Source organism: Gobius niger (assembly GCF_951799975.1).
Source record: "Gobius niger genome assembly, chromosome: 10".
In the NCBI taxonomy this organism is placed as follows: Eukaryota; Metazoa; Chordata; class Actinopteri; order Gobiiformes; family Gobiidae; genus Gobius; species Gobius niger.
The window spans coordinates 25,479,346-25,494,896 of record NC_136861.1 but is presented as its reverse complement, the minus strand read 5'-3'; the positions used below and the strand labels follow the sequence as shown (position 1 = coordinate 25,494,896).

General features: G+C 41.7%; 1 protein-coding gene across 11 annotated transcripts in view; it reads left to right on the top strand.

Moving 5' to 3' along the window:
- nfixb (nuclear factor I/Xb) overlaps window positions 1–15,551 on the top strand; it is a 129,457-nt gene that overhangs the window by 8,705 nt on the left and 105,201 nt on the right. For 5 of the 11 annotated variants that reach the window (XM_079563914.1, XM_079563918.1, XM_079563908.1 and 2 more), the window contains exon 2: window positions 3,300–3,383. The exons of 1 other annotated variant lie outside the window; for it this stretch is intronic. In XM_079563914.1, the coding sequence (XP_079420040.1) occupies window positions 3,300–3,383 (84 nt within the window). Of the gene's footprint in view, window positions 1–3,299; window positions 3,384–8,346; window positions 8,651–11,805; window positions 11,842–15,551 lie in introns of those variants that run through there. 5 more of the 11 variants (XM_079563909.1, XM_079563915.1, XM_079563917.1 and 2 more) reach the window with 4 other exon arrangements.

Here is a 15,551-nt window from a genome sequence, read left to right as displayed (position 1 = left end):
ACTCAGTCACTCTATTGTATCCGCAACACAAACATTTTCAGCTTTGAACAACCGTAAATTGCCAGAAAGAGGCAGCTAATTACTACAGGCCATGCTAGTCTGTGATTATCAACATGGGAAAGTATATGGTTGGAGTTTGGGAGCTTAACAGAGAGCCAGGGATGCCTGACAGGGCAAGCATTTTGTGGGACCAATGGTTTTGCATGTTTTTTCTCCAGCGCGTTTCTACATATTAATGGTGACAAGTCAGGATTTGGATTGTGAAGCCAAATGTTAATGCATTCTTGCCGTTTTGGGCGACTCGCATGCTAGCGTGGTTTCATCATGAGGTGCAGGCTGTAGTAATGATCTTTAGAAGCAGGGGTATTATGATGTTTTCTTAGTTTTGGTGCAAATTTCGTGCACCTCTGTCTTACATTATGTTAGTTGGAATAAGCTATTTTGATCTAAAGTCATTCTTGGCTTGGTTTGCAGTTTGACGTGGTCGCTTCAGCTTGCCATGTTTCCCAAGTTGCCAACTGGACTGGGCAGTTTGAGTTGACAACATTTCACCACCTTCTTCGTGCTCATCGGATCAAACGTCCACCAATCAAGATTTCATACAATTTGTTCAGAGAGAGCCAGTCTTTTGAGCAGATTTTTCAAAAGAATAGATCCCAAAGATTCAGATGCCCATCACCAGTGCATGCTGTCACATAGCGGATAAAAGATCACATTTATTTTGCGAGTTAATCAATCCACCTTCTGAAGCAAGACAATACACGCACGGCCTGTAGCGGAAGAGAGGACAATGTGAAACCTCTCATTCTGTTGGATATGAATAGCCTGTGCCTGTAGCCGCAGCTCGGTTAGCCCAGTCTGGGACTTATTATGGGGCTGTTTATCCGTACGTCTGTGCATGCATTTGTGCTGGCTTGCGTATTTCTGCATATGTAAATGCTTAATGTCTGCTCGAATTCCCCCTGATATGTTTACCTTACACGCCATTTTAAAGAGTATAACTTTACATTTTGTTATTGGCTACGATCAGTGTTTGTTCCACTTCTGCTTCAGAGAAAGTTCTGGGAAATGGGATTATTTTTCCTCCTTCATATCTACTTTTAAAACTTTATTGCCGTGTGTTGTCCCAAGTTATTTTTCTCTGTATATATTCTTGGACCGTGCAAACAGGTTTAGCGGTGTTTAAATTTAGTCAATGCACAGTTTTCGCACTGATGCAGACTTTTTAGAGAAAGTTCACATCATTTGGATCAACTTTGCAGGTTGAAGACTTAATAAAACTTTATGACTACTTTTACGCTTTTTTTCCGATGTACGTTTGTTATCCAGGGAACTAGAGGCCGTGTAAAAAGTAAATAAGGAAGAGTTGTTAAAAAGGTGTATTTTTAAAGTCCCAGGGCTGACCCTAGCAAATGTGGTATGGACTGAGCTTTCTATATCCTACACAGACACTAAACACTGTCCCCGCTGACTCTTGTCTAGTTAGTCCCGCTCTTTTAATCTCTACAGATATTTTCCAAACTCGTGTACTTCTTTGTCTTTCAGTTTCCCCTTACACTGTTCATGAGCTGAAATTTTTTTGTTCTTGTAATCACACATGAATTGCAACTAGACGTTCCATCCAAAATCGCTCCGAATGCAAACTCGATCTCTCAAGCTCTCTTAAACCTGTCGTCATCCCTGTACTCTACGCACCGCCTCTAACAGGTTTAACTGATTCCCAGAGCAGACATTTAAATTTAGCTTGGCAAAAGCTAATGCGTACCATCATGGGGTAAAAAAGTAATAGCTGCCGGCTGGTAAAGCAGGCATGACTCCTGTGTGTGCTCTGGAGCTCGGCACCGAGGTCCCTCCCATCCATGTTGTCTGGACCGGACTCAATTGACAACAGAACTGCAATGGATGCTCATTCAGCGGCCATGTCTGCGTCGGCATGTCCTGCAGCATACAAATGAACGGAGCTGAATGGAAACAGTCTGAATACATGGCAAAGTGGTGTGTCAGGCAGAGCAGCCAAGAGCCGCAACTACTACAACATACCCAGGCACTGGGATGTCCACAAGGCCTCCGAATGGATCCAGGTTGTCCATGACGGCTATATTTACTGTGGAACTGGTATTTTCGGTAATGCATAATTAGTAACAGTGTTTTGAGGCCTATTACTCGCATGGCTTAGTGCAAATTAGTCCATCTGCGTTGTCTGGAAGTTTTTGTTTGTTTTTTTGGAGAAAGAAAATATATAGGTAGACGTCCTTTATATATAAATTTAATAAACTGAATGAAATGAAAAATGTTATTGCTCCAAATGCGACTAACAGATGCTTAAAGGATTAATGTTATGCCTTATTTGGGCTTTGTAAAACACTCTTTGACACCTTACTTTTTTATGTTAATCTCATAACAAAGAAAATTCAGCCGTATATTTCCGATTATTCAAAATACCTGGACGCATCTTCACCTGCCACAGACACGAGTGAAGCCGTTTAAATAACACTAACACCGTTGTGTTTTTTCATGTTCCCTTTTAGGCATTTTATCATTTATTATCGAAAACTTGTACGGTAATTGGGAAGGTAAAACTAAATTCCCGGCGCATGTACAACCTGGGACGTGCCGGACAAGAGTGATATTTTGAATGCAGAGAGCTGAGTCAGTGCGGGGTACAGAACAGTGCGGCACAGGTGACACAGCAGGCACAGGAAATGCCTTTGTGCCGCACCATTGTGTGTTGGTACGGGACCAGTGCAGGGCGCAGAGTGGCAGTGCCCGCCTCAGACATGGGGGAACATATGGGCTCAGCGAGGCCACTCCGCAACCACGCGTGGATCAGGACATGGACGACGCGACTGTAAATTAAAATGCATTTAATAATTCAGGACGAAAGAATAGACTCTTATACCTATAATGCAGGAAAATGTCAACCCACATACCCATTTATCAAATCGCCTTCCTTTGAGATTAATAGCTTGGCAGTGCATCCTTTGACTTTTTGGTTAGGACACAACACAAACCACTTTCCGCTCATCAAATTGTTAATTTTTTTGATTGTGTTCCACAATCAAAGTAAGCAGGGACCCACAATTTAGAGTTCCACAAATTGATCACAAGCTCACCAAAGCTTACAGTGCACATTACCCATGGATACGTGTGACGCCCGGGTATGGTAGTTGGTGCGACCCGATAATGAGGATAATTTCAGATCAACTGCAAAGGAAAGCATTCGTTTGACATTTGAACATGTGACTAATATTATGACTGTGCCTCACTAATGCCAAAATGACCGCTGTGTTACATTGCAGGCCACCGAACCCTTTCTGTTGAACGAGGAGCCCACCAGAGGTCCCGGGATGCCTGAGTGCTATGTAGTTTCAGATTCATACAGGGTACGCATTCATCATTACCTTTAATATTGATGTTATTAATATTACCATGATGATTATCCCATGTGTTGTTTTTTCTGTGTGTTATTTGAGTCTCTCCTCATTACGCTGACTGACAGTGTGTGTTTATATGCACTCAGTAATTGCGGCACCATCATAATGTCATTCACAGCTCCCTCTACTCAGCTGCAAACCATTACAATCATTATTTCCACACCGACGTTTAAGAAAAAAGGGCGTCTTTTGCAATTTGGCCTCGCGGGAATGAAAATTATAATGACGATATACACTATTACTGTATACGCTGTGAAAATTAAGAGAAAAAAAGGCGGCAAGAGAAAATACTGCGCTGGCTTGTTGTGATAGACCGGTTATAAAATTGTAATGAGTAAAAAAACGCAGTGTACATTTAAAGCAAAATTGAACCATCTAAACATTGTACAAAACAAGGTTAAAAGAGTGACTAGGTTTTTGAGTTTCCATAAACTTTTAACGTAGAGTGACAAAAACAAACTCTGTCAGATGGATGTCCTGAGTTTGGTGATATATATTGTGCCGCCAAAAAGTGTCCTGATACATTTCTCTAAGAGGTACTTGCACATAGTTTGGGTTATTGCTTTTTGCTATAGTCTTTGTGTCCATTTTTAAAAGTGAGAACAAATTAGACTATTAAGTGTGCTTTCAATGAGTGGTGTCTTAAAAGTCTGTAAGCCACACAAATTGTACAAGCCACCGGCACCAAAAACGATTGACTAAGTAGGGCAGGGCAGTACTGGAGGTAGGAGCTCGTTTTCTAGGCTATATACACGCTTTGTTTTCTCAATTTGAGCATTTTGCCAAGTCTGAAAAGGAATCTGGGTTGCTCCAGAGTATTGTGTATCTGGGGGTGCCGACAGAAATCAACCATTGTGGGAGTAGTGGAGCAGTGCGGCCGTACACAGTGAAGTTGTGCAGAGGGGAGGAGCGTGTGCGGAGGTGGATTGGGTTCCGGGGACAGCGAGTTCAAGAACATTCGGCGAGGACAGGAGAGAGCCCACCTCCAGGTCCTCACCGGGGCTAAGCTTATAGCCCGTTCTCTAGAATACAAGAGTGCCATGTACGGAAATGTAAATCTCTCCAATATAAACAGGACACTTTCTGGGAGACATTCAAGCTAAGCGCCAAGGAGCAAATGCACCCCTTGTTTGAACAAAAGCAGTAAAACAAAGTGTAAAATGACGCATATTAAACATCATCAGAAATTAAAGCCACACCGCGTAACATTTTACCCAATAAATAGAATAACATACACGCTTTCATTTTTATTACACACATTTTTATTGTTGAAATATATGCGTTTAAAATATGAACAAATACATGTGCGTCTTCGCTGTGTGAACGGCTCACCTCTCCTCAGACCTGACTAACTTTACTGGGAGTGGGGACGTCTCCAGCTCGTCTCCATGGAGATGTCGACTGAGCACGGCCAAATGTGAGATTTAAATAGATCCTCATCCAAATCCATTCTTTGATTACCCACTGCAAACATGTCTAGCTTGGAGTCACTAGGAGCATGTTTTGTATGGCTGGCAACAGTACGATCCAAAATGTTACGCAGTGTGACTTTAATTTAAGTTCAGCTTTTCTATTAAAGGGACCTTTTTAGTCAAAATGTGACGAAATGGGTGTTTTTACCGTCATGGCCGTCCTTCGGCGACAATATGTGACGGAAAAGGTAAACCCCTATTCGTCACATATTGACTATTTGGGTTGACCATACACAACATCAACAAATCAAAATATGGTGCAACTTTCACGCATCAGGCTGATTTTCTTTCTCACAAATTACTACTTTTGCTTCATACTTTTATGGGGAAAAAATAATTTTACCCTACAAAACAAAAACGGAAAAAAAAAGGCAGGCGTAGCTCCATTTTTTGACCTATGGCTTTTTTGACATGAAAACAAGGTAGTATTGGAACTGTCCTACTGTCCTGCATACATGACTATTTCTTCTTTTATTCTTTCTTTCTGAATTACATTTTCTGACCTGTATTTTGACTTGTGGAAGCACAGGCCCGTCACTAGTGCATTTTTTTGAGGTCAGGCCTTTGGCTCGGGGTGCTCCACATAAATAATACATAACCACGTGGCCATTAGCATTGACATCTGCTAAAGAGCCTTCTACACTGACATGCTCTTCCTTATCACTCCTTAGTCATCTGCGTGTACAGCGGGGCAAGGCCAGGTGCAGGAGCGTCGCTGCTTACATTATCACACTTTCTATTCTCCCACAACAACCTGTTTGGCATTCCCCCGGGCCACATAATCCCTAGGCAGTCATCTTCGGCACAGTCAACCCTTCTGTAATCACGCGTTAGTCAAAGCCCGGGCTCGGATGCAACTGTAAAAACTGCGCTGCCGGCCCGGGGTGAAGTCATCTCGCGCTGGAACTCTGCAGCAGTGGTAAATATGTATATTCGAGGCGTGTGAAAAAGCCGAGCTGCGGCAGACCCACCAACCGTAGCATATGGCTCTAGCATGTGCTACTTAATGAGAGATTTACTCACCCAGACCACTGAATGTGTGGCTCATTTAAGGAGCTGCGGCGGGGCACGGTTTGCGTGTGTTGCATGCGACTCGACTCTCTGAAGGAGGGCAGGCTGATCCCCGTGTAACCGCATACTCTGACCTTTTGCACTTGAAAGAGAAGGGAAAGTTTCAGCCACCAAAAGTGCGTAATGCTTTTGGAGCGGCCGCTTGTGCCAGTGCTCCACAATCACAAAGGGTCAAAATCCACTGCATGCACTTCGCACTTCAACAATCCCACGTTCAAATGAATAAGGAAAACCGTTCTTTTGGTGGATAAGGTTAGCTACAAAACACAATAGAGATGAATCTGTACAAAGAAAGTTGTGCGCTTATACTGTATGTTGAATCCACTGTGCATTATTTTCCTGCAAAAGCCATAGAGTTGGAGTCAGAGAGCTACATTTCCTGGGGTTGTGTGTACGCTCTCCTGACCACACACTTTCCCCTCCTCTCCCCCGCCTCCCGCCCGTGCTCCCATCTCGGGCAGTGTGCAGTCTAATTGGCCACACGGAGCACCATGTCTCTTTGTTTCTGCAGCCTGGGCTTGTGGTAGCAACGCTCTAGCGGTAGGACCTCGTAAATCTGCAGGACTTTTGTGTCAGCCCCAAAAATCTCTGCTCCGCTCCTTTTTTTTTTTTGCAATGACTTCACTCCCGCTCAAAGTCCCCTCCACGGGGAACACGGCCGAGAAGCGTTTCATTTCACAACTTTTATATGAAACGCGCATCGCTTAAACTGTTTGTGTAGATGCGTGAGATTTTGTTACTTACTTTCAAACTTTGATTATAAGTCTTTAGTCGTTTTTTTTTTCTCTTCTCGTCTCCTGGCTTCAGCGACTTGTTTGGCTTGGACCCACTTCACTTGGTTTCGCTAATACGGTTGCGGCTCGCAGACCGGGTCAAGTGTGGTTGTGTAAATATACAGACATTGATCTAAACGCATTTTAACTTCACTGTAATCCTCTGTACATGTTCATGCTTAAACAAATGAGGGTCAAAAGGTCAGAATTCAAACGTTTAAACAGATAGGAGCCTGTGTGGTCACTTCCCAGACTTGGACATGAGGAGCAGCGTGCGGTTTATCCAAAACATAAGTTCCGAAAATGTATTTGGGACCGGCAGCTGCGTGTGGATTTCATTGTGGTGCATTCAAATGCTTCAGAATAGATGAAAGTGTTGTATATTTGCAAAAGCAGGATAGTTTGGGAGAAGGAGGTTATATGAGGTACTTGGAAATGGTAATAGTAGCGGCTAAAATAGAAGTGAGTGCATTTCCAGTTTTGGGAGCGGGCGTAGCGATGGGGCAAAATGAAAAAGGGAAACGTATAACTGTGTGGTTACGCAAAAACATTAAAAAATTATTTATAAAAGTATACAGCCTAATTGTAATAATTTTATAACCCGCACTCTGTTAACCTCTTGTCTTAACCGAGGGAATTTCTCCACTTTATTCAAATCTAACAGCACACAGCCTCTAGGCCAGTGTGACACCTCATTTGAAAGCTAAGACCTACAAAACGGATTGCATCCTTTAATGTCGCTGTTTTTTAAAGCAATTTTGTCATGTTTTTGTTGCTTATTCATATTTTTTTGTTGCTTTTTTCTCATGTTTACGTCAATTTTTCATTGTATTTTGTCACGTTTTCATCGCTCCTTTTGTCGCTTTTTTTCAATGTGTCATTATTGCTTTTCCGGCACTTTTTTGTCGCTCTTTAGCCACTTTTTTTTTTTTAAATCCTCGCTTTCATTGCGGTTCTGATGTTTTGTCCGAGAACCTTTTAGATTTGGGTAACTAGAGCCAAACTAGAGAAAATGTGCTCGGTTCAGGTGGGGGCTAAGAGGTTAACCGTGAACAGATGCAACCCTCAAGATAAGTCGTCTCAATATTCACTGTGGGCGAAGAAAGCCATAACTATCCCCACAAAGAGAGGACTTGCTCTGTATGGAAAATGAAGAGATAAAAAAGAAAAAAGTCTCGCGATTGAATCGTCTGTTGTTTTGCCAAAGTTGTGCATCTTTGGATCCACATAAAAATCAACTCTTTTCAACTCAGTATCATCTCCTCTCCCAAAGTTATATCACATATCGGTATTGCTCTCCCTGTCCAGCCGCGCAGCTCGTATAGCCTACAACACCCCCCCCCCCACACACCCCACACCCCCCCCCCTTTCACCACCGTCTCCACTTCCCTTTGAGCTGGACCGGGTCATTAAACGCAACCCTTGAGTGTCCGCTTTACGCGCCGCAATCAATGAGCATCCAACACTCCAAAGCGCATAATTAGCACCTGGGATCCGCACTACAGCTCCACGTTATGTTGTATTATAGAAAACAGGAGAGGAGAGCGGACCCGGGGAGGGGAAAAAAAAAAAAAAAAAAAGAAAGAAAGAAAGAGAGAGAAGAAAAAAAAAAAAGCGCGCTCAGAATGTAGTGCACGCCACGGCTGAGCAGAGGGGAGGGAGAGCAAGTTTTCTCGCTGAAAGTTTGTAGGCTAGAGCTTTTTACTAGGCGGGGTTACTGTAAGCTGCAGCATGGAGTGAGTCAAACAGGACGGCGAGCGAATGGATTGCAGCACCAAAGCGAGCTTCCATCCAACTTAACAAAAAAAAGAAAAAAAAAGACAACCTCTCCTCTTGCTTTTTTGCCCTGTCCAAACACAAAAAAACGTCCGCGATGTACTCACCGTATTGCTTGACACAGGTAAATACTTTCTTGAACTATTTGCTAGCTTGTGTGTTGTGCTGTGGAGTGTCAAACGCCGGGGATTCACGCTTCTTTTTTCTTTTTTCTTTTTTCTCCGCTTGTTCATGTTTTGTCAGCGTTACATGTGCATTAAGTATGAATTGTCGTGCGTGTGATCTCTTCCTCCCTCCAACTTTTGTTCCGCTCCGAAGCAAAGGGGAAAGTTTACAAGGCGCACATGCTGATTTGAGAGAGAAAATGGCGCTTCTATTGCCCGGTAAAGTATTTGATATGAAAAGGGAAAGGAGGGAGGAGATAGGGATAGATAGACGTCGGAGGAATGGCAGGCTTTGGGGTGGGGGGGGAAGTGGCGGTGGACGCGGGCAGCGGTAGTCGCAGGAGTAGCGTTCAGTGACCACCATCAGCCACACGACAGGACTACGGCACTGTGCGTAACGAGTGTGTGGGTCCACGCGCTTGGGAGGGGAGGGGGGGTACGTGATCGTGCGCGTGGAATGACGCGCGTAAAAACAATCACCCAAGAGATAGTTCACGTATGCACGAAGTGACTTGAACTTGTTGTGGATTATTACCCTTTTCACTTTCGCATCAGATATTTTTGCTCGGAACACATTTTAAATCCACGTTAGCTCACTTTACGCGGCAAGCTTTGCACTTTCACAACCGGAGTGATTTTTTTTTAAAAACACATACATATATTTTTAAGGAAGTCTTTGCACATTTAACGTCATTTGTTACTACAACTACAGTTTCTCTGTTGTATTTTTGTTTGTCTTCTGAACATGCACAATTTTCAAAACTTCATTATGAACTTTTTAAAAACAGTCGGTGACTGAGTTGCATTGATTTGTTTGGACTTTGATAATTTTACATTTTGTTGTGGTGTTTGAAAACCCCTTCTGCGGTCAAAATGTGAGATATTCCAGCAAGTCCTTGAGCATTTTATTACTTTACCAAATTCTAATTAAGTGTGTTATGTGTTTTGCTGGGAGGCAATTCCACATTGCTCTGACATGAATCATGACCCAGTGTAACCTTGCAAAAATATTTTTGACCCGTATTTTCATGCTGCCTTGTTGCAGATGTCTTACAACTTCTTTATTTTAAAAGCTTGACATATATAAATTAATGTTAATAGTAATGTAGTGTCGAACCCACATAGAAGCAATGAAAGTGAGGATTCCTGGATTGCTCATATTAATATGAATTACATTGTAGAAACTGGTGGACACACTTTTTTGAACTCCAGTTTTGGATGTTGGTGGATGTTTTTACTAACACAGCTTGTGGGACAGATTTGATTGCAGCTTGTAGCTACCAGTGCCACATACTGTATGCATGGACAGACTCCCTCGTCTGACTTACTTGACTAAAATTATCAACCTATCCATTCTCTGTAGTCTTAACATACGCCGTTTACTTCAAAGGTTTAGTATAAAAACACAAATGTACCTCTAGATTAATGTCCTTCTCCAACATGGTCACAATTTGCCCCAAAAAATATAATAGATGTAAAAAAAAAACAAGCCGTTCACCCAGTTTTATGTATTAACTTTGTGCTTATAATTTGCATTCTGTCACTTTCACTGTGTACAGGTTCAGAATCAGCTGTATTCTGGTCTATTTCGTGGAGCATATTGTTTGAAATCAGTGCTTTATTAAGAGTTACTTGATCAATAAAAATTCTGCCTAAACTTTTCCGAGTGTGAATACTGAATTGTGTGTTTTGGCCGTTGCTGCCTCTGCTCCATACTCCCAGGGCTGGTTTAGCTCCGCTTCGGCTGCTCAAATCAGGCTCGAATCCTCACTGGACACGAGACACACTTATACTTTACGTGTACTAAATAATACACAGCATGTTGTGTGTTTTTTTTTTTTAATTCTATACAGTTTATATTTTCAATTTATATAAAATAGGAAACAAATAATGTAAAGTTGATGCCTTCAAAACTTTTTTTCTTGATGGAAAATTTTAGAACCGTTTTTTTTTTAATACATAGGCTATATGGGTCATTAATAATGAAACATGCTCTCTCATGCTTTATACAAATAATTGTGTCAATATTAATGTATTAACATTTTAGTGTAGGCCATAGCTATTGAACCTGGTTTATGATTACTTGCATGGGTGTCATTTTGAGAGTAAATTGTTCATGGTCAAAGTACCAGGTGTGAGATGTAAAATAAGCAGTTTTATAATATGGGTATATAATTATAGCTTACACTAAAGGCATTGTTGCTTAATATACATGTGTTAAGTTGGCTCAGACTGCAGTTTTGTTTGTCAGGCTTATCAGGCATGTCGTAATTCATGTATTTGCTCTTTTAAAAAAATAAACCAGCCAATATTGTATGAGCTACTGATTCCCAGAATTGATCAGAGATGTGTATTCATAGGCCATGTCATTTTAGATAGCCTTCTGATAAGGATTAAGAATTATAGTAGGCCTACAAACTTGATAATAGCCAAAGTCACAACACATTTCCGACACACAAGACTTTAAACATGAGCAAAATAGTTCCACAATCCAACTTTCCTCGTTGGTGCTTCCTCTGCCTCTCTCACACACAACCGGTCCCGCACACACACCAGCTCACACCGAGGGAGAGGAGCGCCTCGCAGCTCTGAGCGCAGACGGAACGGACACATTGTGTTTACTGGATCACTTTTAATAATTCATAAATGGAGCTTGGACTTGATTATGGCAACAATAGTAAACAATGGATGGTATGAATGATTGAGTGTGGCGAGGGCGATGCTTGGACTTACTGGCTTTGTTCGTAAAGGGGGAAAGACGCGTAATTAAACATTGCAGTCTAGATTACCTTACAAATCTATTTTGCGCAATGAAATGTATTACTTTTAGCCTAATAAATAAAGTAGTCTGCCATGGCAGTATTTGGCCTAAAACTGACATTGAGAATTTACTTTGCTTCAACTTTTGCGCAATTACGTTCCACTGATTTAATAACCTGTCGTAATATGTTCACACGTCGTCGACATGTTTTGCAGCTCGTAATGTTGTCATGTCGTGTGTTGAGTGTGTGTCTGCTGCGAGGTTTTAACGTGTTGCTTCCCTCTGCCCCCTGTGCCCGCCTGGACCGCTGACCCCTCGCCTCTCCTCGCCTTAACCACACTCTCGACACTAAAGTATTATCCTTCCCACCTTCTAAACAATGCCTTAGTGGTAAGTCCTGTCCCTATTTCTTCACCATAGGTACTCTATATTTGTGTCTGTTTTTCTTATAATTTTTCCATGATGTGTTGTGAGGCTGCAGCGGGCCGCGTTGACCCCGACTGCGTAATTGTATAGTCCAGTGCGCTCGAACGCGCGCACTAACGTTTAAACGTGCACGTTTTAAATACATACATTTTACAAACACTGAACATTATCTGTTCTTTTTATATAAAGGAAAGAAAGTTCCTTTCTTTCTGAAATTTGCATGACCTTGAATCGCCAGCGCTCTCAATAAGAGGACATGGCATGTGATATTTGGTCACGCTCCTTTCGCGCAACTTTTCACATTATGTCCTCAGTTTGCATGATTACTTAATATTAATTAGCCTAATAGTACTGTTTACTTACCACATATTTATGAATGTGTCTCTGTTATATCTTATAACTTTCAAAATTGGAGATACCACGTGTTTGACACTAAGTAACACGTATACACATGCATGTGTGTTTAGAAACCACAAGACTTGTTTATTAGTTTGTCCACGCACAATTATTGTGTTTTAGCATGTTGCTTCATTTAAGACAAACTCATGCAAAAATGGGGCCATGTCTAACCATTCTATCTGTCGAAATGTCTGTGTCCCCTTTTATGTTCATGATTTAGCTGAGTTCAATGACTAAAGTTGGTCCATTGGATGATCACAAAACTAAAATTGTGTGTAGCTTTCTTACAGTTGACTTAGGTCCAGTTTTGTCTAATGTGCAGCACATGAGCCATTCATTTGTCCTATGAGTCAGAATGTCAATCTGCATGTAGCTATTTGTGTGTTTGTTGTATTTTGGAATAATTCGTTTTACCTTTTTTTCTTTTCTTTTCTTTTCTTTTTTTTGCAATGTCAGATTTTGGCCTCAACCTTTACCTGCTCTTGCTATTATTGCACTTAAACCAAGGAGGACCTACGAATATAAGTACGATGAACAGTATATCATGAATAGTTTACTGAACAGATAAACGTTGTCCTTAGACCCAGTATTTAAACGAGATTGCCCCCAGAGCTAGACATTTGTGGCTAAGGTGGAGACAGAAGGGGAGAAGAGAGAGAAAGGCGAAAGATTGACCCATCATCAAATACGTGACAGGATATATGTGTAAAACAATGCTTCTTATGGAATCCACCCCAAGTAGCACTTCATATAGTTTCATTCACGTGTCTGCTCTGGCTCAAAATGGCAGGGGATGGTTCGGCGTTTTCACATGCTCCAGTCTGGCCTTTGTGATGAGATTTGGACAGAGCTGTGTGTGAGTGATGTTCTCTCCTCCTTCAGAGCTTCTCATTTCCATCACTGTCACCTTCTCTTTGAGCTCGTCCTGACTTATTGTCTCCCGTGTCTACACTGGGTGCTGCTCTCTTTATCAGCTCTATATGTTGCTTCAACGGGATGTATTATATTTTTCTTGCGTCAGCCCAGGGCCTTATCATTCTTTATCACAGAGTTGTGTTTTGAGTGAAAACAGCACTGTGTTCACTTTTATGAAGAGAACGCATGAGCTAATGTGTTTTTGCGCTGCAGCGTTTTAATAAATGTAATCAATATGTGGAGTTGTAAAAGTGGGTTTACAGTGTGAGAGCAAGCCGCGGCCTGCAGACGATAGCTTATCACATCTTTCTCACGTATGGGAGTAAACTGTGCTTGAAGTATACCATTGAGATGATTTCTTTGGTGGCAAGGTTGTTATTTCCCCCACTAACAACCTTGTAGTAGACCACTACCACCTGAATCTGCAAGTTTCTAGAATAGCGTGTTGCAAGTGAGCCATTCCCTTAATATGGCCAAAAGGGGAAACAAAATGGCTGCAATAAAAGTGGGGCTGCTCCTACTTGTCAAGCAGTAGGTTTGACTGACACAGAGAAGCAAAGACGTGCTGTTGTTTGACTCATGGAACTTATGGAAAACCTTCAAATTCACTTAGCATTATCGGTTAAGTAGCGTCACTTCCTGGTTATATTCAGCCGACTGGGCGCCGCCAAACCGGGATGCAGGCTGTATCAATCGTGTGCCAATTGGGTGTCGAATGTTGATAGGCGTCACATGACTTGGCATCAAAATGGCAACCTCCAGCAATGTCAATATTCACGTATCTGCAGAACACCGATTCAGTGTTCCTCGGCTGCTCCTCTGCAACTTGGCCAATGTTGCAAGGTTACCAAGGATATGAGACAAAACGTCACGCGAAATAAATAATGAAACAGACGGACAACATGTGCTCTTCAAAAATAGATCTTCTCTCTTACACGTATCAAAGTAGTAGACAATTTGTTGGTAGCTGTTCATAAGTCACTACTTGGGTCATGTGCTCTTGGTGGAAAGGAAACAAACATTGTGTTGGCTGCTGTGAGAGAGTCACGCCAATCATTACCAACAATATAAATTTACTTTCACTCTTGCTCTGCCCCTCTTTTTGGTCAGCAACCATATGATTAGCCATTTTGTAAATTTTCACCTCAGTTGAACCTGACTAAAATCAACATGGAAAACTAAGACCTTGGACCAGATTTTTTGGCTTTCCCGTAACAAATAGCGCTTCACCAAACTAAGTTTAGTGGAGGATAGTTCCTTTACTTTTGCGAGGCCAAATTAATGTCTTTCAAAACACCCATATTACATCATTTGCATGTATTACTGTGAGCCCCCTGGTGGCTGCAATTGAATTATCTTCCTTTAATCATGTTCTGTTTAGTTTTAGCGGGGATGAGTCATTGCACACTCTTGGCCGGTGTAGAAAGTCTCTGATAGGTTCAGAATATTGAATAATGATATCACATACGTTTTGGTTCAGTGCTTTCAAGTGAGTTGCCTTGATTTGTATATACTGTGTCGGCCTTGCCAGGTTTAGCTTGCTCCGTGCGGTTATGGCAACTAACGTAACACAAGTCGTTTAAGTTCAGCTTAATGAAATCACTGAGTCTAGATTGGCGGCTTATACGGATCTCATGGCTTCCTGCACGTACTTTGGATACTCACATTGGATACTGGGAGGTCATAAGATCAGACTGGTACATTGTGTTCCTTTGACTTATTTACACATAGTGTTATAGTCACAATCCAATACACCAACTGCTAGAATGTAATTTAGACATTGCACTTTAGCATTTGAAGAGAGGCACTAATATATTTAAGGTTTGAAGTTGGGGAAAGCCCTAGCCTTCGAGTTGACATGATGACATAGAGACAATATAAAATTTACAATCAGTCTTGAAGGCAGGGCTAGCCCAGAGCTGACAATATGGATGAGTGGAGAAGACCAAAAACCATAGCGCCCATTGGAACATGAGTAGGACTCTATGTGCTTACCTGATAGAATCAAATACATGGTTTCTTTTAGAGGAGCCCTATTCATTTATACTGGCTTGAGACCAGGATACGTGGCTGGAAATTTTAGTGCCAGAAGAAATAAAGTAGTAGGTCATGTGCTGACATTTCTGGTAATGTTCCACTCAGCCACCATTTTAAACCAATACACGATCACATTTCTTTATTTTTCATTCTCATTTGATGCAGCCTTTGCTTTCTAAGAATGCTGTGTCTGACTAACAATCAAACTTAGAAATCAATGAACAATCTCCCAAAGAACATATTCATCTATGCATCGTCAGCACCAAGTTCAGCATTAATCATTTATTGTTGTGTTTGTTTGTTTGTTGAGAGGCAGTTTTGCC